This window comes from Dicentrarchus labrax, unplaced genomic scaffold, assembly GCF_905237075.1.
Source record: "Dicentrarchus labrax unplaced genomic scaffold, dlabrax2021, whole genome shotgun sequence".
Lineage (NCBI taxonomy): Eukaryota > Metazoa > Chordata > Actinopteri > Moronidae > Dicentrarchus > Dicentrarchus labrax.
Window position 1 is genome coordinate 6,519,538 of NW_026136724.1, and position 17,514 is coordinate 6,537,051.

The window sequence follows — 17,514 nt, forward strand, 5'->3', positions numbered from 1 at the left end:
TGTAAAAGAAGAAATGAAAGAACACAATTATTAAGGAGTCAGTCAGTTGTAATGCGTCAATTTTGCATGTATGTAAATTACTTAAAGACTAAACTCAACTACACTATATATGTAGCTACTACACTGTCAGAAAGCATTGGATATGTGTAGGATTTAGAGGAATCTAGCGGTTAAGTTGTAGATTGCAACCATTTGAATACAGCTCAGCCTTCCAAGTGTGTAGGAGAAACTATGGTGGCCACAAAAGGACCTATCTAGAGCCAGTCTTTGGTTTGTCTGTTCTGGGGTACTGTGGAAACATTATAGTTCTGTGCTGGATGGTTTGTTACAAAGAATCATCTGGGACGTTTGTAAAAGGGCAGGCAGTTTCAAAAAATACTCGGCAGGTTATTGGATATCTGTAGATAAAAACGGCTCATTCTAAAGTAACAAAAACATTTTCAGGTGATTAATTATTCGACTAAAGTCTGTGCTTCAATACACTTTTTCAGGAAAGAGACGTTTACTGCTTCTCAGTGCAGCCAGTCTACCCAGGGATTAGGTTTCTTTCATTCACTGAAATTTGCCCTTTACAATTAACTGTACCTAAAGAATTTTAAATATGACCATGCATTCAGTCAGCACATTGAAGGCGTTGCTGATCTGCTCTCCTCTGCAGCCTGACAAGTGGTAAGCTCCTCTTAGAATAAGAGATTACTGCCTCAAATCCCAGCTCTGCATGTATGTACATCTCCTTAAATCAGCTTTACCCCTCTGTAAAACCCCTGGGTCATTAGAGACAGCACAATGTGCTGCTCCCTCCTACCACTTCCTTTATGTTCCACAAATTAATAACAAATCAAACACTGTACACCTGTAGGTGCTGTATGAATAGGCTTTGAAAGGGGTGCATGTCTGATCACACCTCTAGGTGGGAGGTAAATATGGGGAGAAACCATCTCTTGTATGAGGACTATAGGGTTACTGGGAGGCAGAGAGGGGTGACGGATTATCATGGGAGGTCTAATTAATGTTGTCACATTTTGTGAAAAGCGATGGTGGTGAGAGATAATCAGCAGTGGATAACCTCATGACTTGAGCTACAGCAGTTTGCAGGATGCCCCAACTTGGCTAACATCACTGCCAAGCTTTGTGCCTGTTATCATTTCCATCACAGTCTGTAGGCAACAAAGAAATTCTAGAGTAAAAACTTCAAAAGGCAATAATCCTCTGTAAGAACGGAACGGTCTCGTCAGCATAACTCATTAACCGAAGCTGCAAAGTAGAAGAGAGACCCATCCAAGCTGATACTAGTAATGTTTTGGATCATATTACTTTTTGTATTAAGAGGCAGGATTACATTTTTATTCTGGAGTACATTTTTTACTTGTACATGTGGGGCCCCATGAGTTGTGTACAGTACCTTTTGATACATTCTTGTACTGTAGTACAGATCTACTTTTGAGTTCATCAGTGGAACTACTACTCCTGTTCCACTTTGCATCCATACCTCCGAAAGTCATCTAGATATTGAGGAAAAAGTAATACTTAGTAAGTAGTTACCGGACATGTTTCAGCACTTTATGCTAGATTGCTCAAGATATGGGAATTAACCCCATCACCTGACTCTGCAAAACTCAAGATTATGGTACTTGTCTTTACATCCAATGCTGATGTTTGTACAATTCTCGGTTTCTGCACACAACCACTATGGAGGTTTCATTGTGGTTATGGTAAATAAGGCGCCAGTACACTTAAAGGGGAACTTGGCAACTATTTCAACCTAATAAACCCGCTTAGAAATCATTTGGATGGTTAAATGGCCTGTTCTGGTGAAAATGGTGACTTTCCCTGCTCCCCCTAGCGTCCCCAGGCGGAAAACCAACCTTGCAACTTTGGGACTACTGTCCCGTTAAGTTGAAAATACGAAGTATTGTGAGAAGCGAGAACGAGCGAGAAACAAAAAATGCTTTACGGCAATTCCACATAAACTCATACGCCCCCCTCAATACCAGTTAGTCACGCCGGCTATATTACCCATAGATATGCATAATAAAGGCCCACCTCGGTGGACATTGTTCCACACGAAAAATTCACATCAGCAACGGTAGAAAGTGGGAGGAGGGTGCCGCAAGTGAGTTATTTTTACGACAGTGTTTTGAAATATACGTCCCAGAGCTGTAGGAGGAGCTTGTTGAGAAAACATGCAACGACAAAAGTGAAAACCAGCGAAGAAATGGCTAGAGTTGCCAAGTTCCCCTTTAATCAGAAATGCTTGCTGGATGGTCGAATAGCTTCATTAGCACTGTGTCTGACCCTTTCTGTAACCTACAATCAGAGGTACTATTTGTTGAAGTACTGGAGCACACACACGATGAATGAAAGGTTGTTTTGCTACCTTTTCAGCTTCACTAGTTACTATTAGCTTGTGTGCAGTACAGATTAAATACTGCAGCAGTTTAACTGTATGGAACATATGCACCACAATAGCTAGTGAATGGTAGAAACATACACATTTTTTTTGCCTTTTCATGGCTTTATTGGATAGGACAGCTGAAGATCGACAGGTGGGTAGAGAGAGAGGAGATGATGTGCAGCAAAGGGCCACAGGTTGGATTCGAACCCAGCCTGCTCACCACTCTGCACCCTATGCAACCAAAAGAAGACCATCACACTCCCATTCAGTGCTCCCAGCATGTTTTTAATTGGTAAACATGGAAAACCAGTGCTTCAGATTGACTGAAACCAGTGCTTGAGTTTGGTTCATGTCAGGCTCCAGAAAATATGTCCTTTTACTCTGAGTTCACAAAGTTCAGTCATAGTAACCAAAGGCCTGGACCATCCGCTTAACAGAACTCAATAAAAGTTGCATAAGAGCTTTATATAGACTGTACAGTGTCTGTATGTTATGGCACAGACATTTACAGTCCAGCTGAGAGATGCAACCCTGCTGAATTCCAGATGCTGTTGTGGATGCGTAGGTACAATAAAGTTTGTGACCAAATCCTGTGATCCTTTCCATATGGAAAAATCTGGGCCAGGAAGGTAAAGTAACTTTACAGTATGTGCCCTAAAATAAGGCACTGAAAGGGAAAATCCACCTTCAGATGTACAGTGTGTTGTCAACTCTGTTGGAAGCTTCTATGTCACTTCTGCTACCACTTTCAAAATCTGTCAATACATTTTCTGAATTATTTATTTTCCGTCATCTATTTATTTCCCAGTAGCATGACCTAAATTGCTCGAGTACAGATAGCAGCCTGTTAATGCATTAAGCTTTGTTGGATCAACAGAATGGTCAGCAGCAATACTAGCTCAGTGCCAGCTACCAGCAAACATTTATGAAAAATGTAAGTAAAGGGTGATGAGGATGACTATGACAGTGGGGGTTGTAATTCAGTGTTTTGATTGTACCAGCACCTTACTACTTCAATTAATGAATTACTACATTTCCCAGAGTACCTTTCAACAACCCCAAGAGAACATACCTGTACAACACAATTGCAAAAGAAATGTATCTGTGTTTCTTCTGGTCAAGAGAGTTACATATTACTGGTCATGCAGCTACATTGTCATCTGATCTACTTTGTGCTTCTGTCTGAGTTTAAATGATCATTATCTCTGGTTTTGAACAATACCATTTTCCCAATGTGACTGCTAAACATTGATACATGCTGGCACCTTCAGCAAAAAGCCCTTACTTTCATTCTGGTTCAGTTTGTTTGACTTTAACGTTTTAGATCACTGGAATATTTTCTGCTACCAAACTCTCACAACTCTTGCAAACATCTGGATATGATATCACATATCTGGCCAATAGTCCATGAGTAGAAGAACAATGCAAGAAATAACACAGGGGACCCTGGAGTGCATAAACAAAGGTAAATCACCCATTACCAATTGTGTTTTTCTCTTTAACCTGGTATCAATGTGTTTAAAGGTGGATTTTTCCTTTAAAAGATTCACTGACCAAGATCAAATGCATGCCAAGCCAATCCTCACAACACAGAGGGTTTGACAAAAAACACGTGTGCAGTTCATCCTCTTCAATCCAGGAGCAGTCATATGACCCTTTGAGGGATTGTTTGCTTCCATAAACACTGTACATCCATTTTTGAAACTTTGACTGATACTCAACATGACTCATACTTCACGGTTACCCAGGACATGCAGTGTTGTCATTCTCGCAATCCTATTTATCACTCTAAAGTATCCTATTAGTATCACCTCACTGACTCAGTCTTCTGTCTAGTCACGTAACACCTATGCTCTGCTGTAACCTTTGAGGAATTTGATAATGAGTGAGTCATATCTTTGTCAATCACATTGCCTCTGGTCTCGATCTGTCTCACTGCACATTTGGGGATTTGCTTAATTTAATTTTTCAGTTTCTCTTTTTTTTTTTTTGTCGTTCTGTCTGATGTGTCGCTCTACATTTATGTTGTTCTGTCTTTGTTGAGCTCCTGCTTTGCTCTCCGATGGTTGAGCCATTTTATCACAGACATGAGGACTTTCTATGAAGGCTGCAGGTTGTTGGCATGAAATCAGATTTGTTTCTGAGCTTTGCAAAATGTTATATTAATGGCCCTATTTTTACACTTTATTTTCGGCTGCTTAGGATGTTTCTGAAATCTCCTTTTCTGAGGCAGGGTGTTCAGACTTGATTGGGACCTATTTTTTATGTATTGCAGATAAACAACATATGACTTATTTGGGCTAGTTTGCTCTTGGCCCTTAGGTAAGGCTTTTAATTTGCTTTTCTGGGTTTTCCCTTCCTTTTAGTCTAAATACTGTAACTAACATCAGATAATGAGAGTTCCACAGTGATGACCATCACTGAAGTCCGACTTTGAGTTCATCGTGCATTAGCGCTGCACACAGTGGGAGCCATTGTAGAAGTCCCTTTCGATACTTCCTGCATCCGTTCTGCATTAGTCCTGCAGATAATTGATTTTTGCCATCTAGTTAGAACAATGCTTTCTGCAGTGTGAGTGAAATGATGTGAGGCAGCAGGGAGTTTGAGCTTTTTGACTCTAAAACATCATTGTTGTAGACACACACACACACACACACACCTGCAAACACTTTTCATCTATTTTTTTTTTTTTACATTGTGAACTCCACACATCTTTTGACCACTGACCCCATTGGAGAAAGGTTTAGTTCCATGTGATATCTTTGTTCTCTCTCTGTGCTGTAACTGGCGAGATAACTGAAGTGTAAAACATCTGATCAGATAGCAGAATAAATGACTATTGATCAGACCTCTGATCAACCGTCACTGTTTCTCTCACTGGCTGAACTGTGGACTCTCACCACCAGACAATATTTTCGATGGAATTGTGCTTCAGTTAAAGGTCAAACATCTATGCCACAGATTTGGTTGAATTCTTACAGATGGTGAAAGACTCAAAATAAACTACAGTCCCCATGTTTATTAAAATGAGTACAGCTCACTGATGTGTTTTTCATAGCTTTTTGGAACACACAATTATTGCTCATGAATCAGTTCATTAGTTTTCTTTTCATGGGATTTATTGACAATAAGAAAAATATAGAATATTTCCAACTTATAACTTATCCTTTAACATTAACGATTGAATTCATTTAGCTGCTTTTGTGTGGAAACCTCACAATTCCACTTTGTTTAGTCTGAATTTCAGCTGAGGGAGTTATATCTGGGTCTCTTTAAATGTACTCTCCAGAGTAAATTTATAATGCAGAGGCCATCAAACCAGGAACAAATGCTCACAAAGCCAGTAACAAAGTTTTAGAGATTGAAGTTTTACACTCAAGAGACAGGTGAGGGACTTCTGCAATGGCTGCTGCTATACAATTAATATTATATATTATTGTATATAATATATAATATTATTAAGTAATTCATATTAATAATAATAATAATAATAGCCTTGTTAGGAAATGTACTATGGTATCACCTACATTATGTAGCCTAATCTTTATCACCATATTCATTTTTTTCAGAATTCGAAATGGGTATTTGTTAATGAAATGTTTCCAGCTTTAAGAAATATAGGTTTTTATTAATAGGAAGAAACAAAAACAGCTCATGATAACAGTTGAGAGTAAAATGTGGTGAACAGAGTCAAGGTGGTCTGAGGAAAACCAGTTGGATTATCTCTGTCAATCACTGCCAGCAGATTCCACACAAGGAACTTTTATTTTGTCTTCCAGAGGAATGAATGGACGTATGGTGTGTTACAACATAGCAGTATGGTCAATTGTGAACGCAGTGTAAATGTATGTGTTTGGTCACAAAACTCAAATCTGTGTTTTGGTCATATGAGGCCTTATAGCTTCTGATATATCTCTCATTAAGGGGTAATGCTAAGAATTTAGGCCCCATATTGGACAGGACAGGGCCCTGCATCTCCGTCACTTTTTAGTCTCACCTCCAAAACATTTGCGGCAACTGCTGTCTTGAGTTACCATGTCCTATGTCTCTGCTCTGCAGCCACACTGGTCAAGGCACATGTAAAGTCTTACTGTGAAGCACCTTTGCAGCCCAGCTCTATATTATAGTCTCACAATGAGTTCATAGCTTGTTTCATTCCTTTTTTATAGACATTTTTTTCCTTTTGAAGAAGACTTCTTTCAATAAATAACACAAATATATTCATACGTCATATATAGATAGATAAACATGTATAAACTACATGCATTTCATATAATTTAAATAATTTATATGTACAGTCCCCCCCTCACACACTCACTCCCTCCCTCCCCAACCCCTCTCAAATGAGTTCTTCCGTAACAGCGGTTCTGCACCGGCTTGTGGATTTGCAGCACACATGAAATATCATTTAAATGGACCCAAAGATTTCTTCAGTAGAAGTTTCATTTTATAGCAGAATGTTGCTCTTCACCACCATGACACATAATCCTGTGGTAGTGAGCACTGTGAACAGGAAATAAAATCCTATACAGGAAGTAGAATTCCAAACAGGTAGTCCCCAGCAGGGCTTGTGTTGTTTTGTTTACGTCCTATGACGTTTCCTTGACAGTGCACAGACGCAGGAGGTGTCTATGCGTATCCACCTCCAGCCAACTGCATTGCGAACCTGCGTCAGTGCTCGAACATATGTCTGCGTGGTCTTGCACTGTGAGTTCCAGTTCTTGTCATCAATGCCCCTGCAGCCACCTTTGAAGGGCCTGGGGGTCCGACAGCGCGTCTCATAAAAGTACTGTTTGATGTCCTGCGTGGCACTGGTTTTAATTTTGGCCAGAACAGTGACGGGGTCCCCCTTGGTGTCCACTGCTTGGGTTTTATCCGTCACCCACTGGCTCTCGCTGTCGCACACAGAATATTCCCCGCGATAGCTCTTGTGCTCAGCGTAACGCTTCTTTCGTGTCTTGTTTCCCGCCGCGCCGCCGTCTAGTCCACCGCTCACGAAATCGTCCGCGAGGTACAGCGGCGGCGGTTGCAATGGCGGCCGGTCGCTCAGAAGCACCCGAGGTGAGTTGTACCGCTTATGCTGCCTGAGAAGGTCCGTGTTCAACAGCATCACCTGCTGGTCGACCACACCGTCACTGTTCCCTATGCTGCGACCACCCATCCCCCACTGCTCCGCATCGCCTTGCTCCTCTAAAGGAAAGTTTGCACTGAGTAGAGGAGGCAGCGTGTCCTGGGGCTCAGTGTCCCTTTTCCCCTGCTGGCTCTGGTTCCCCCTGGTCTTCCCCCTGGTCAAGTCGGCCTGAAGTAGCTGGATGATAAGAGAGTTTAAGGGGTCGGGACTTGGCTGCTGCTGCTGCTGCTGTTGCCCCTGGCGACTGCTGTCCATGTTGGTTGCCTGGATACCATAGAGGTACACGAGGACCATCACATACAGCAGGATGGACATCACTAGATTCACCTGTAAGATCTGCAAAGACAGAAAGAGAGAAACTTTTAAGAGATATGCTATATCTCCGCTTTCCTTTTGACAGAAATTAGAACTTCTTTATTAATTAACAATTAACTCAAACATTAGTCCCTCTATACCAGAGGTTTTCAGACAGTGAGGTACACCTTCTCAGGGGGGCATGTGAGAATTGAAGGAGCAAGGGAGAGGCAAAGATACCGGATGAGGTGAAAAGAGACAGGTGTGTGCAGGTGTCGTAAAACAAAGTTTAAGGTTAAGGTTATTATACGCTGATTGCTGATTTGGCAGTTTATCAACACAGTCAGCAGTTGGAGCTGCAGGAGTGGCTGTGACACACAGCTCATGGACTACTACAAAGATACTTTAAAAAACATGGATTGTTCAGTTTTCTCTTGGGATTCAAGTTATGAAAGTCTTTGAGGCTTTGTGGGAATCCTTGTTTTTAACTTGGTTACCACAAAGTAAATAGCAGCAGCAGTTTTGGTAGGAACAAACAGTTATGGGAAATTACGTGCTGCTACATGAACAACATACCATGTGGCCATTAAACCCTCATGATTCTGTTCAGAGTATTGCATGGAAACATTTACATGAAAATTGTCTCACACACACGTCATAAACACCCACTTTGTTGTGTCGCCCTAAGTGGTCTCTGTCTTTCTTAAATGCTTATTGAGGTGAAAACATGACCCTGTAGACTAGTGAAAAGTAGTTTACTTGGCAGAGAGGTAGTTTTATGATGGGGTGGTTGCCAGTTTGATTCCCCGGACCAGCAGGATGATTGAGCGGTAACGCCCTGCTTCATATTGAACAGCTTTTACTGCATAACTGTCATAACCTCACATTGTTGGATAATTACTGAAAGGTCAAACTGTTATACATTATATTGAATGAAAGGTATCACATAGAGCTGGTCCACAGTAACTACCAGAATCAACTTTTCACCCAGTAAAATATCAAACACTGAATACTATTTTCACTTTTCTCTTGCAGTCTTCATGACTCTTGTCTTACCATCTTTGCAAATCCTTGATGTGTACTTTCCAAAATGATCAAAGACACACTTTTATCTGTATTAGTTTTGGAAATGTTAGTCAAAGATTGCATCAAACCACTGCAGCTGGCTTTTGTCTTTAGCCAAAAAGTTTACCCAACTTGGCTCTACCCAAAGCTTCTGTTCTTACTACAGTATGTCATACTTTGGCTCGGTTATGCCCTCAATGGTGATATTTACTCTTATATATTATTTTTTTGGACGCACACAGTAAGCTGCTGCTTATTGCTGCCAATAAGTCAGTTCTTCTTTTTACGTTTAAAAAAAATATATTTATTATATATATATATTTATAATTATGTTCATCATAAACACCAGTACAAACAAACATTGCATACTTTTCTTCTGTGCCACTCAGTATAATTATGCTATTTCCACACATAAACAGGTGTTGATGTGTATTTTATGTATATGTTGCAATCCAACACACACATGCATGTTTGCTAAACCTTCCCTTCCCTTCGAATGCCTTCCAGACAGAAAAGGAGAAAAGAGGTGAGAGATAATGGACAAACAGACAGCTGTGAATGGAAAGAGGTGACTCGTTCCCATCAGCAACGTTACAGCTGAATGATACAGCTGTTGGAGGGAGGGGCATCTGTTCAGCAGCAATGTCACCTTACAATCAATGGCTCAGAAAAATGAAAAAAGACATATACACACAGATTTGCACAAACACACACACTTGCACCTTCACACTTTCTTCACTCTGGTTGAAAAAAATTATAGAGTTTGCCTAGGGCACTAAAATAGAGAGGATGACAAGATTTAGCATTGCAGTCATATAACACTGTCGGACTCACAATGGACAGTTTAAAACAAAAAGGATCAAAATTGATGCAGAAGAACATTTTTTATTCCACACATTCTTCTTCCTTGACAAAACCTGGTGCCTATATTACCCATAATGCAGCTCCTCCACCGACAATTCTGTCAGCGATCCAGGTGTGCTATGCTATGCAAGTAGTAACTAATTTAGCTGCAGTTGGGCTAAAGTGGTCTGGAAAGTGCACTTCTTTTTCACTCCATACCCCCTGATTTTTTCCATTTTCAAACTTGTAGTTTTCAGACTCAACCCATGCTGACTCAAGTGACCTCACTCGAGGACATTTGTCAGACTTCACACAGCTCCCCCTGGAGCCACAAAAGACAACTGCAATAGTACTCCCCAAGACCTGTAAATAGACTTTGATGTGTTAAATCGACAGAGCCCCCCTTTAAAAAAAAATGCTTTATTCTATCTGTCACATGAGATTCATGGACTGAAAAAAAGAGGTTTTAAATTAATTATTACTGATTTAATTATTAAGCCATAAGTGGTGGTGAACTTCCACACAAAAGAGCCCAGACACTAGCACAAAGATAGCATTAGCACTAAAGCTTGGAAAGGAATTTGAATATTTTAAATAAAAACGTCACTAATAAAATACAGCAACTATCTATATCTATATATCTATAACCCGCCAGCAGGTTTGAAATGCATATTTCTTTAAAATATCAACAACACCATTTATCATAGCCAGAAACTGTAAGAACATAAATGATTGTTAGTTTTTCATTCAAATTTTCGATGGGCCTTGAGCGTATCATGTAGGACGGGCACTTTCGTCAGGAAAAGCAACCGAATCTAAGCTTAAAATAGTGATATTTCATTAAATCTCTTTATTCTACATGTATCATTTAAAATGTCACCAACAACGGACTGTTTGCACTAACCAGATCCTGTAAAGATCATTAAATTATGTGCCATATGTGCCAATTAGACTGTACTGCAGAGATAGCGGGGAAGATTTCTTGCGGCGATATACAGTTAGTCTTTTTTTCAATATTGGTAATATTTGTGGACAAAATGTTTTTGCCAAAGAAATTAGCAAATAAATTCGACTCACATGTTTTCTCTTTTTATGATTTATGGCATTTTAATTGTGTTATACTGCACAAAAGACATTATTGAGTTCTCCCTACTTCTAGCCATGATTGTGATGTTTCCATAGAGATGCAGGACTTATACTGCAGGGAAAAACAAACCCACAGTGAGTAAGAATGTGACAGGAGCAGAAAACGCCCAGAAACTGCTTGGAGTTCAGAGGGTTATTAATTAGAAGTACATCTGAGTGCTGTAAAGTTTATTAATATTGGGCTGTTTAATGTGCCTTGTGACTCCGCTCCTCAGCCTGAAATAACCCTCCCTTCAGAGAAGCAGATGTGATTATCCCCTATTGAACTATACTATATTCCCACCAACACTGTAAAAACTTCTTAAGACAAAACATCTTAAGAAGAGAAGTAAGTTAACATAAATGAATCCTCCAAAAAGATTGGAGTAACTCATTGACATGAATTAAACCCAAATCAAAAATGAATTGTTGAAGCAACTCAGTTGTTTTGAGTGAACTTAAATGTGTGCAGTATTTTAAGTACTGGCGATATAATTCCAGTTTGTTCCACTGGCTCATTTTCTTTAAGTGGACTTTATATCAATACAAAAATAGTATTGAAATGTTCTATAGCTTAGGATTTTTATTTTTTTTTGTTTTAATTTCAGTTTATTTGTTATCCAAGTAATTCTTCACCATCACCCAAAGTATAAAGATTTGATGTTTGTCACATAATTACATTTTGACAGGAAATAGGTAGGTAATAATTTGCTTCAGTGGAGTAAAAGTGGTAAGATTTGTATAAAGAAGATGCAGTTAAGTTACTTTATTCAAATCAATTCTGGTCACACATTTTAAATCAGTGTAACTTCAATTAACTGAATGGAATTTATATAATTAACTTAATGGTTAAACTGTTCAGGGCAATTTGTTTCCTCAAACAGTTTGAGTTGACCTAACTAATTGTATTTCACAGTGTATTAGCAATGTATTCATCTGCTCCATGACTTAGTTAAAAGTACCTTTACTCACCAAAACCTACTTGTGGTGACTTGTGGTCCTACGTCTGATAAATAGGAGAGGAAGGCGTTTGAGAAATCAAAATCTTGAAGATTTAGTGCAACACGACAAAACCAGCTTTCACTCAACTTCTTTGCATCTGCTTTGGTAATTAAAACCAAACGTACTAGTAATATCTTTGTAAATCAGGCGCCTGGCCTGTGAAAACTGCATCTAGTCAGACAAATTAATTTCCCCTCCTGCTGCCATAATCGCTGCCATAAAAGCTCACTGTAGTTTATGATATTGACATTCTGGCTCGTGAAGGCTAACGAAGCACAGTGGGTGAGCAATAACTTTCTCATTGGGCAGGGTGATAATGAGGCTGTATGTGTGTATATGCGCTGTGTTTCTATGCTTATAGTAGGAACAAATGAGGAAACACCTCCCCACTGAGGACACGTTGCCCGTCCTCACCTCTACAAGAAGTTATTTTAGGACTTCAGTTTATGGTTAGGCTTATAATTAGGTGTTGCTTACACAAAGGGTTAGGAAATACATTTAGTCAATGAAAGTCAAAGTGTATGTGAAAGAACAAAGCTGACAGATGTTAATGCTGCCAAAAGATAAAATATATTGGTGTGCAGCCACAGATTGTCAGGATATTAGTCCACCTGTTTCAAAGGCATCAAGGTGAATCTATTTACAGACACGCTTGGTTCTATACTGTGTTTGACCGGTGACCAAAGAGCTGATTAGGAAAGACAAACTTTGTCTGTCTGCTTGTTGCGTGTTTCCCTGTCTGCCTTTTCCTTTGGCTGAATACACAAAGGACTGGATTCATTTTCTTTTTTTACAGTAGCTGAGACTGAGATCTGGAGGCATGGCTGGGCAGCATTTACGTGGATGACTGATGGAAAGTAGGTATTTGGGAAGAGTATGCTGTGATGTCTTTTGTGTTGAATTATTTTTTTTTTTTTTTAAACTCTCAATTTTGCAACAAAAAAAGAAGGAAAAAAACAAGTACAATCACTTGAAGTGATGTTTTTCTGAATAAGAGTTAATGGTGTTAAAGGGAGATGGAAACGCTTCTGACATAGCAAACATGAGCTGTTTCTTCTTGCTCCCTCTTGTTGATTTACTCGAAATTTGGTTCAAAATTTCAATGCATTTGGATGAAAACACGGCTATCATCTGAAACCTACGGTGGCCGACAAGGGCAAACGCGCCGCAAACCCTGTTGGACCAGACCTGAAAGACATGAAGAAGAAGAAGAAGAAGAAGAAGAAGAAAGTTGGCTAAGTTTTAGAGAGGAGACTAAAAAGGTATGTTTTCCATTATGTCTTTTTTAAACACCTGGCCGCAATCTTTTATAATATTATAATATAATAATAGTATTAGAAGAATATTATAATATAATTATAATATCATAATATTATAAAAGATTACGGCCAAGTGTTTAAAAAAGACATAATGGAAAACATACCTTTTAGTCCATCCCTCAGGTCGGGTCCCCCTAGTTGCCTGGTGCACTTCTGTTTTGTGGAGTGAATTTGCAGCGTTTCTCTCTCGCAGTTGTTTTGTTGTTTTGTGTGTTTTTGGTATTTGCAGCATTTTTCTGTTGCATTTGTTTTTATGTGTTTGTGTTTTTGGTTTTACATCATTTCCGTGTGTGTAGCGTTTTGCTGTTTGCGGCGCTTTTGCCCGTTTGCGGCGCGTTTGCCCTTGTCGGCCACCATAGAAACCCCCTCCCTCCACATCTTTCTGAAACATCAAGCTGACAAGCGTACCCACTTACTGCAGTGATTGGCCGGATGTGTGTGGGTGAGAAAGTGTGCAGGATTTAAACTTCTATCTCAAGTTCTCTTGAAGCAATGTACACTTCATGCATATTGGGTGTGCTATTCGGTCTCAAAAAGGTGTAAATGCATCTATAGGCATAAGACAGATTGAAAAGATTTGTTCTAGTCAGATGTTGAGAAGGTGTGAATGCATTCGTCTCTCCAAGACACAGAATCAATCTCTGGAAGTAGCCTCTGTCCCCTTTGATAACAGCTAAAGTTACACTGAAATTGGATTGCTACATAATACAATATGTGGCTGAATATGAATGATTTAAGTGTAATTGGGTTTTTTTTCATTCTTCACTACATCCAACAAATTTTGTGTGTATAACCATGTGCGACGTCACAAACAATTAAAATTATTCCCATTTGTACTATCCAACATGTCTCCCCCCTCTCTATAATGACAAACTTTTTACTTCAGCTTCGAATTTGGCCTTTTGGTACAGATACAAACACTTTTGCCTTTTAGACGTGTTTAAACAACTCCGTATAAACTAGTTTGTTTCAAGCATACCCCAACTTTCACTCTCTGTGTAACTGTTGACCCAGATGTCAGCTGACACTGGTATCGGAGGAGGTTTAAACCTAGCTGACAACCTTGTTTCTCCAAAATGTCAAAACTTTCCAGAAATACGAAAAGCAGCATTGCCTCTAGCTTGAGGTCTGAGCAAGTTCCTTCATTTTCTGGTGGATTTGTTCCATTAGCCAAAAAAGGTCAACTCAGAAAGGACCATGTAATCCTTTATTATGCACTCTTCGAAACTTTGCTTCCACTGCATCTGATTCAGAGTGTGTTCAGAGTGTGCACTGTATACATATGGTAAATTACTAAAGGAGCAGGTTTGGGCAAGAAGAAACATTTGAAGCCTCAGGGAACTGTCAGAGGATTCCTCACATTCATCTACAGGTCATAAAAGATTCCGTGAAGTTGTGATGAGGACAGGAAATTTGGAACTGGTGCTCATTACCAGCTTGTCGTTTTTAGGGCGAGGTTACCATCAGCATCTCTTATGTAAGCGCACAATTTAGCTTAAATCGACTTTTCTGCTCAAAAAAGAAGGGATTCGACACAGTAGTAAGCATATTTACAAGAAATTCACCGAGTGCCTCTGAGCGTTGTGCTTCACCCTTAAATGGATAATTGCTCAAGGAAAATATATTTTTCATGTGACATTCAGATGGTACTGTGGCCTGAAAATAGTCACAGAACTGGGTGAAACTGGAATGCAGGGTTTTGGGGCTTTGTCTTCCCGCACCACCACATCACCCCATGTGACTCCCATTAATTTAACATGAATATTGGCTAAATGTTTTCTGGCATTTTCTTTTGCCAGCTGCCAGTTCTCCAGCCAAAAATCTGCCTGAATGATAAATGGAATAATAAAACAAGATGAATCTTTGCTTTAAACAGTCTGCCTCACACGCTTAAAGAATAACAATCAGGACCTTGTTTTGGTGCTGATACTTAATCATTAAAATCATTTTAAAAGAGACCGTGTGTAAGAAAGTTTTCTCCACTAGATGTGTTCAATACATGATCGAAAATGCTTAATGAACACACTGAAATCAGCTTCTGCTGTGCTAGCGGAGTGGCTTTGGAGTGGCTTTGGAGATGCTGGTCGGTCGGTCCACCACTTTTATCCAGACTGAATGACTATCAGATGGATTGCCGTGAAATTTGATATCCATGGTCTCCAGATGATGAAGCCTACTGACTCTAGATTTTTATTCATATACTTTAGTTTATGGTTAAGTATCTGCAAAACATTTCCATCAGGCTGAGTTGTACTATCTGAGTGCTGTAAAGTTTATTAATATTGGGCTGTTTAATGTGCCTTGTGACTCCGCTCCTCAGCCTGAAATAACCCTCCCTTCAGAGAAGCAGATGTGATTATCCCCTATTGAACTATACTATATTCCCACCAACACTGTAAAAACTTCTTAAGACAAAACATCTTAAGAAGAGAAGTAAGTTAACATAAATGAATCCTCCAAAAAGATTGGAGTAACTCATTGACATGAATTAAACCCAAATCAAAAATGAATTGTTGAAGCAACTCAGTTGTTTTGAGTGAACTTAAATGTGTGCAGTATTTTAAGTACTGGCGATATAATTCCAGTTTGTTCCACTGGCTCATTTTCTTTAAGTGGACTTTATATCAATACAAAAATACTATTGAAATGCTCTATAGCTTAGGATTTTTATTTTTTTTGTATTAATTTCAGTTTATTTGTTATCCAAGTAATTCTTCACGATCACCCAAAGTATAAAGATTTGATGTTTGTCACATAATTACATTTTGACAGGAAATGTAATAATTTGCTTCAGTGGAGTAAAAGTGGTAGGATTTGTATAAAGAAGATGCAGTTAAGTTACTTTATTCAAATCAATTCTGGTCACACATTTTAAATCAGTGTAACTTCAATTAACTGAATGGAATTTATATAATTAACTTAATGGTTAAACTGTTCAGGGCAATTTGTTTCCTCAAACAGTTTGAGTTGACCTAACTCATTGTGTTTCACAGTGTATTAGCAATGTATTCATCTGCTCCATGACTTAGTTAAAAGTACCTTTACTCACCAAAACCTACTACTCTGATAAATAGGAGAGGAAGGCGTTTGAGAAATCAAAATCTTGAAGATTTAGTGCAACACGACAAAACCAGCTTTCACTCAACTTCTTTGCATCTGCTTTGGTAATTAAAACCAAATGTACTAGTAATATCTTTGTAAATCAGGCGCCTGGCCTGTGAAAACTTCTGCAAAACATTTCCATCAGCCTGAGTTGTACTTATTGTAAACATTACCAACATGTTAGCATTGTCATTAGTGGGGGTGTTAGCATGCAGAGGTTAGCATTTAGCTCAAAGCACGAACTGCCTCACTGTGGCTGTGGACTCTGACAGTGCATCTGCACAGGAGACATTTCAGTCATTTTTCAGTTGGCCAACGTCACACGCATCTGAAGGAACAGGATTTTTCATCAATGCAAAGGCCAGATAACGCTTACGTGTACTGGGCTCTGAGTGCTGCCAAAAAGCAGGTTACCTGCACTCAATACAGTGCCTGACACATCAGCAGAGAATTCAAGCGGCTGGTGTTACTCGTTAAATTAAACATTATTTCCATCAGTGTAAATGTGTCATTTTATTTTATATTTGTTTCTTTTTCGATCATTAGCTGTCCAGGTGTGTAGCTTTAAAACCTCTGTAGGGTCAAGATTTTGTATTTTGCTCTTTTTAATCTGCAGAGCGAGACAGCTTGTGAGAGTGTAACCGTAGACAAGCATCAAACAATTGGACGCTGGTGGCTGGGAATTAGGAAGTCATTTTTACTTCCTAGTTTAGTTACTTCCTTCTTCTATCCAACTATAATCATGTAGATTCATCCCCATAGCCAATGATAATTTTCATCATATGTCCCCACTAAAACCTGCATATATAGCGCTTCAGACACATTTAAATCTCACACATGCTGATAAATTCAAATTAACAGCACCCTTGAAGTTCAATACAAGTGAGCCTGACAGACAAAACACAGATCCATGTCAGACTTGAAGACATCAATAAATAAACATGGGCATCATGGAGAAAAGTACAAGGTTTTTTTTTCTGGCAGCCACATCGCAAAAATCCATACTATACAACAATATTGTGGACCTACAGATACTGTAGAAGGAAGCTTATTTTAGCCACTTGCATCTGCTATCTCATCCTCTCAGTCACTACCCAGAGCTCATGATCATAGATGAGGTTTTGAAAGTGAATTGACCAGTAAATTCAAAGATTAGCCCTAAGACTTGACCATAACAGTGTGGTTAAGGCTGTATCACTGCGGTCACTGCAGCAATCAATCCTCCTTGCCTTCACACT

The 17,514-nt window shown here is 39.2% G+C and overlaps 1 protein-coding gene across 1 annotated transcript in view; it reads right to left on the reverse strand.

Annotated features, from left to right (window-relative positions):
- Positions 1-5,492: 5,492 nt before the first annotated feature.
- ntf3 (neurotrophin 3) overlaps positions 5,493-17,514 on the reverse strand; it is a 37,329-nt gene continuing 25,307 nt past the window's right edge. Inside the window, exon 2 of the mRNA XM_051392492.1 lies at positions 5,493-7,862. Coding sequence (XP_051248452.1) covers positions 6,978-7,862 — 885 coding nt within the window. The 3' untranslated portion in view covers positions 5,493-6,977. The remainder of the gene's footprint in view (positions 7,863-17,514) is intronic.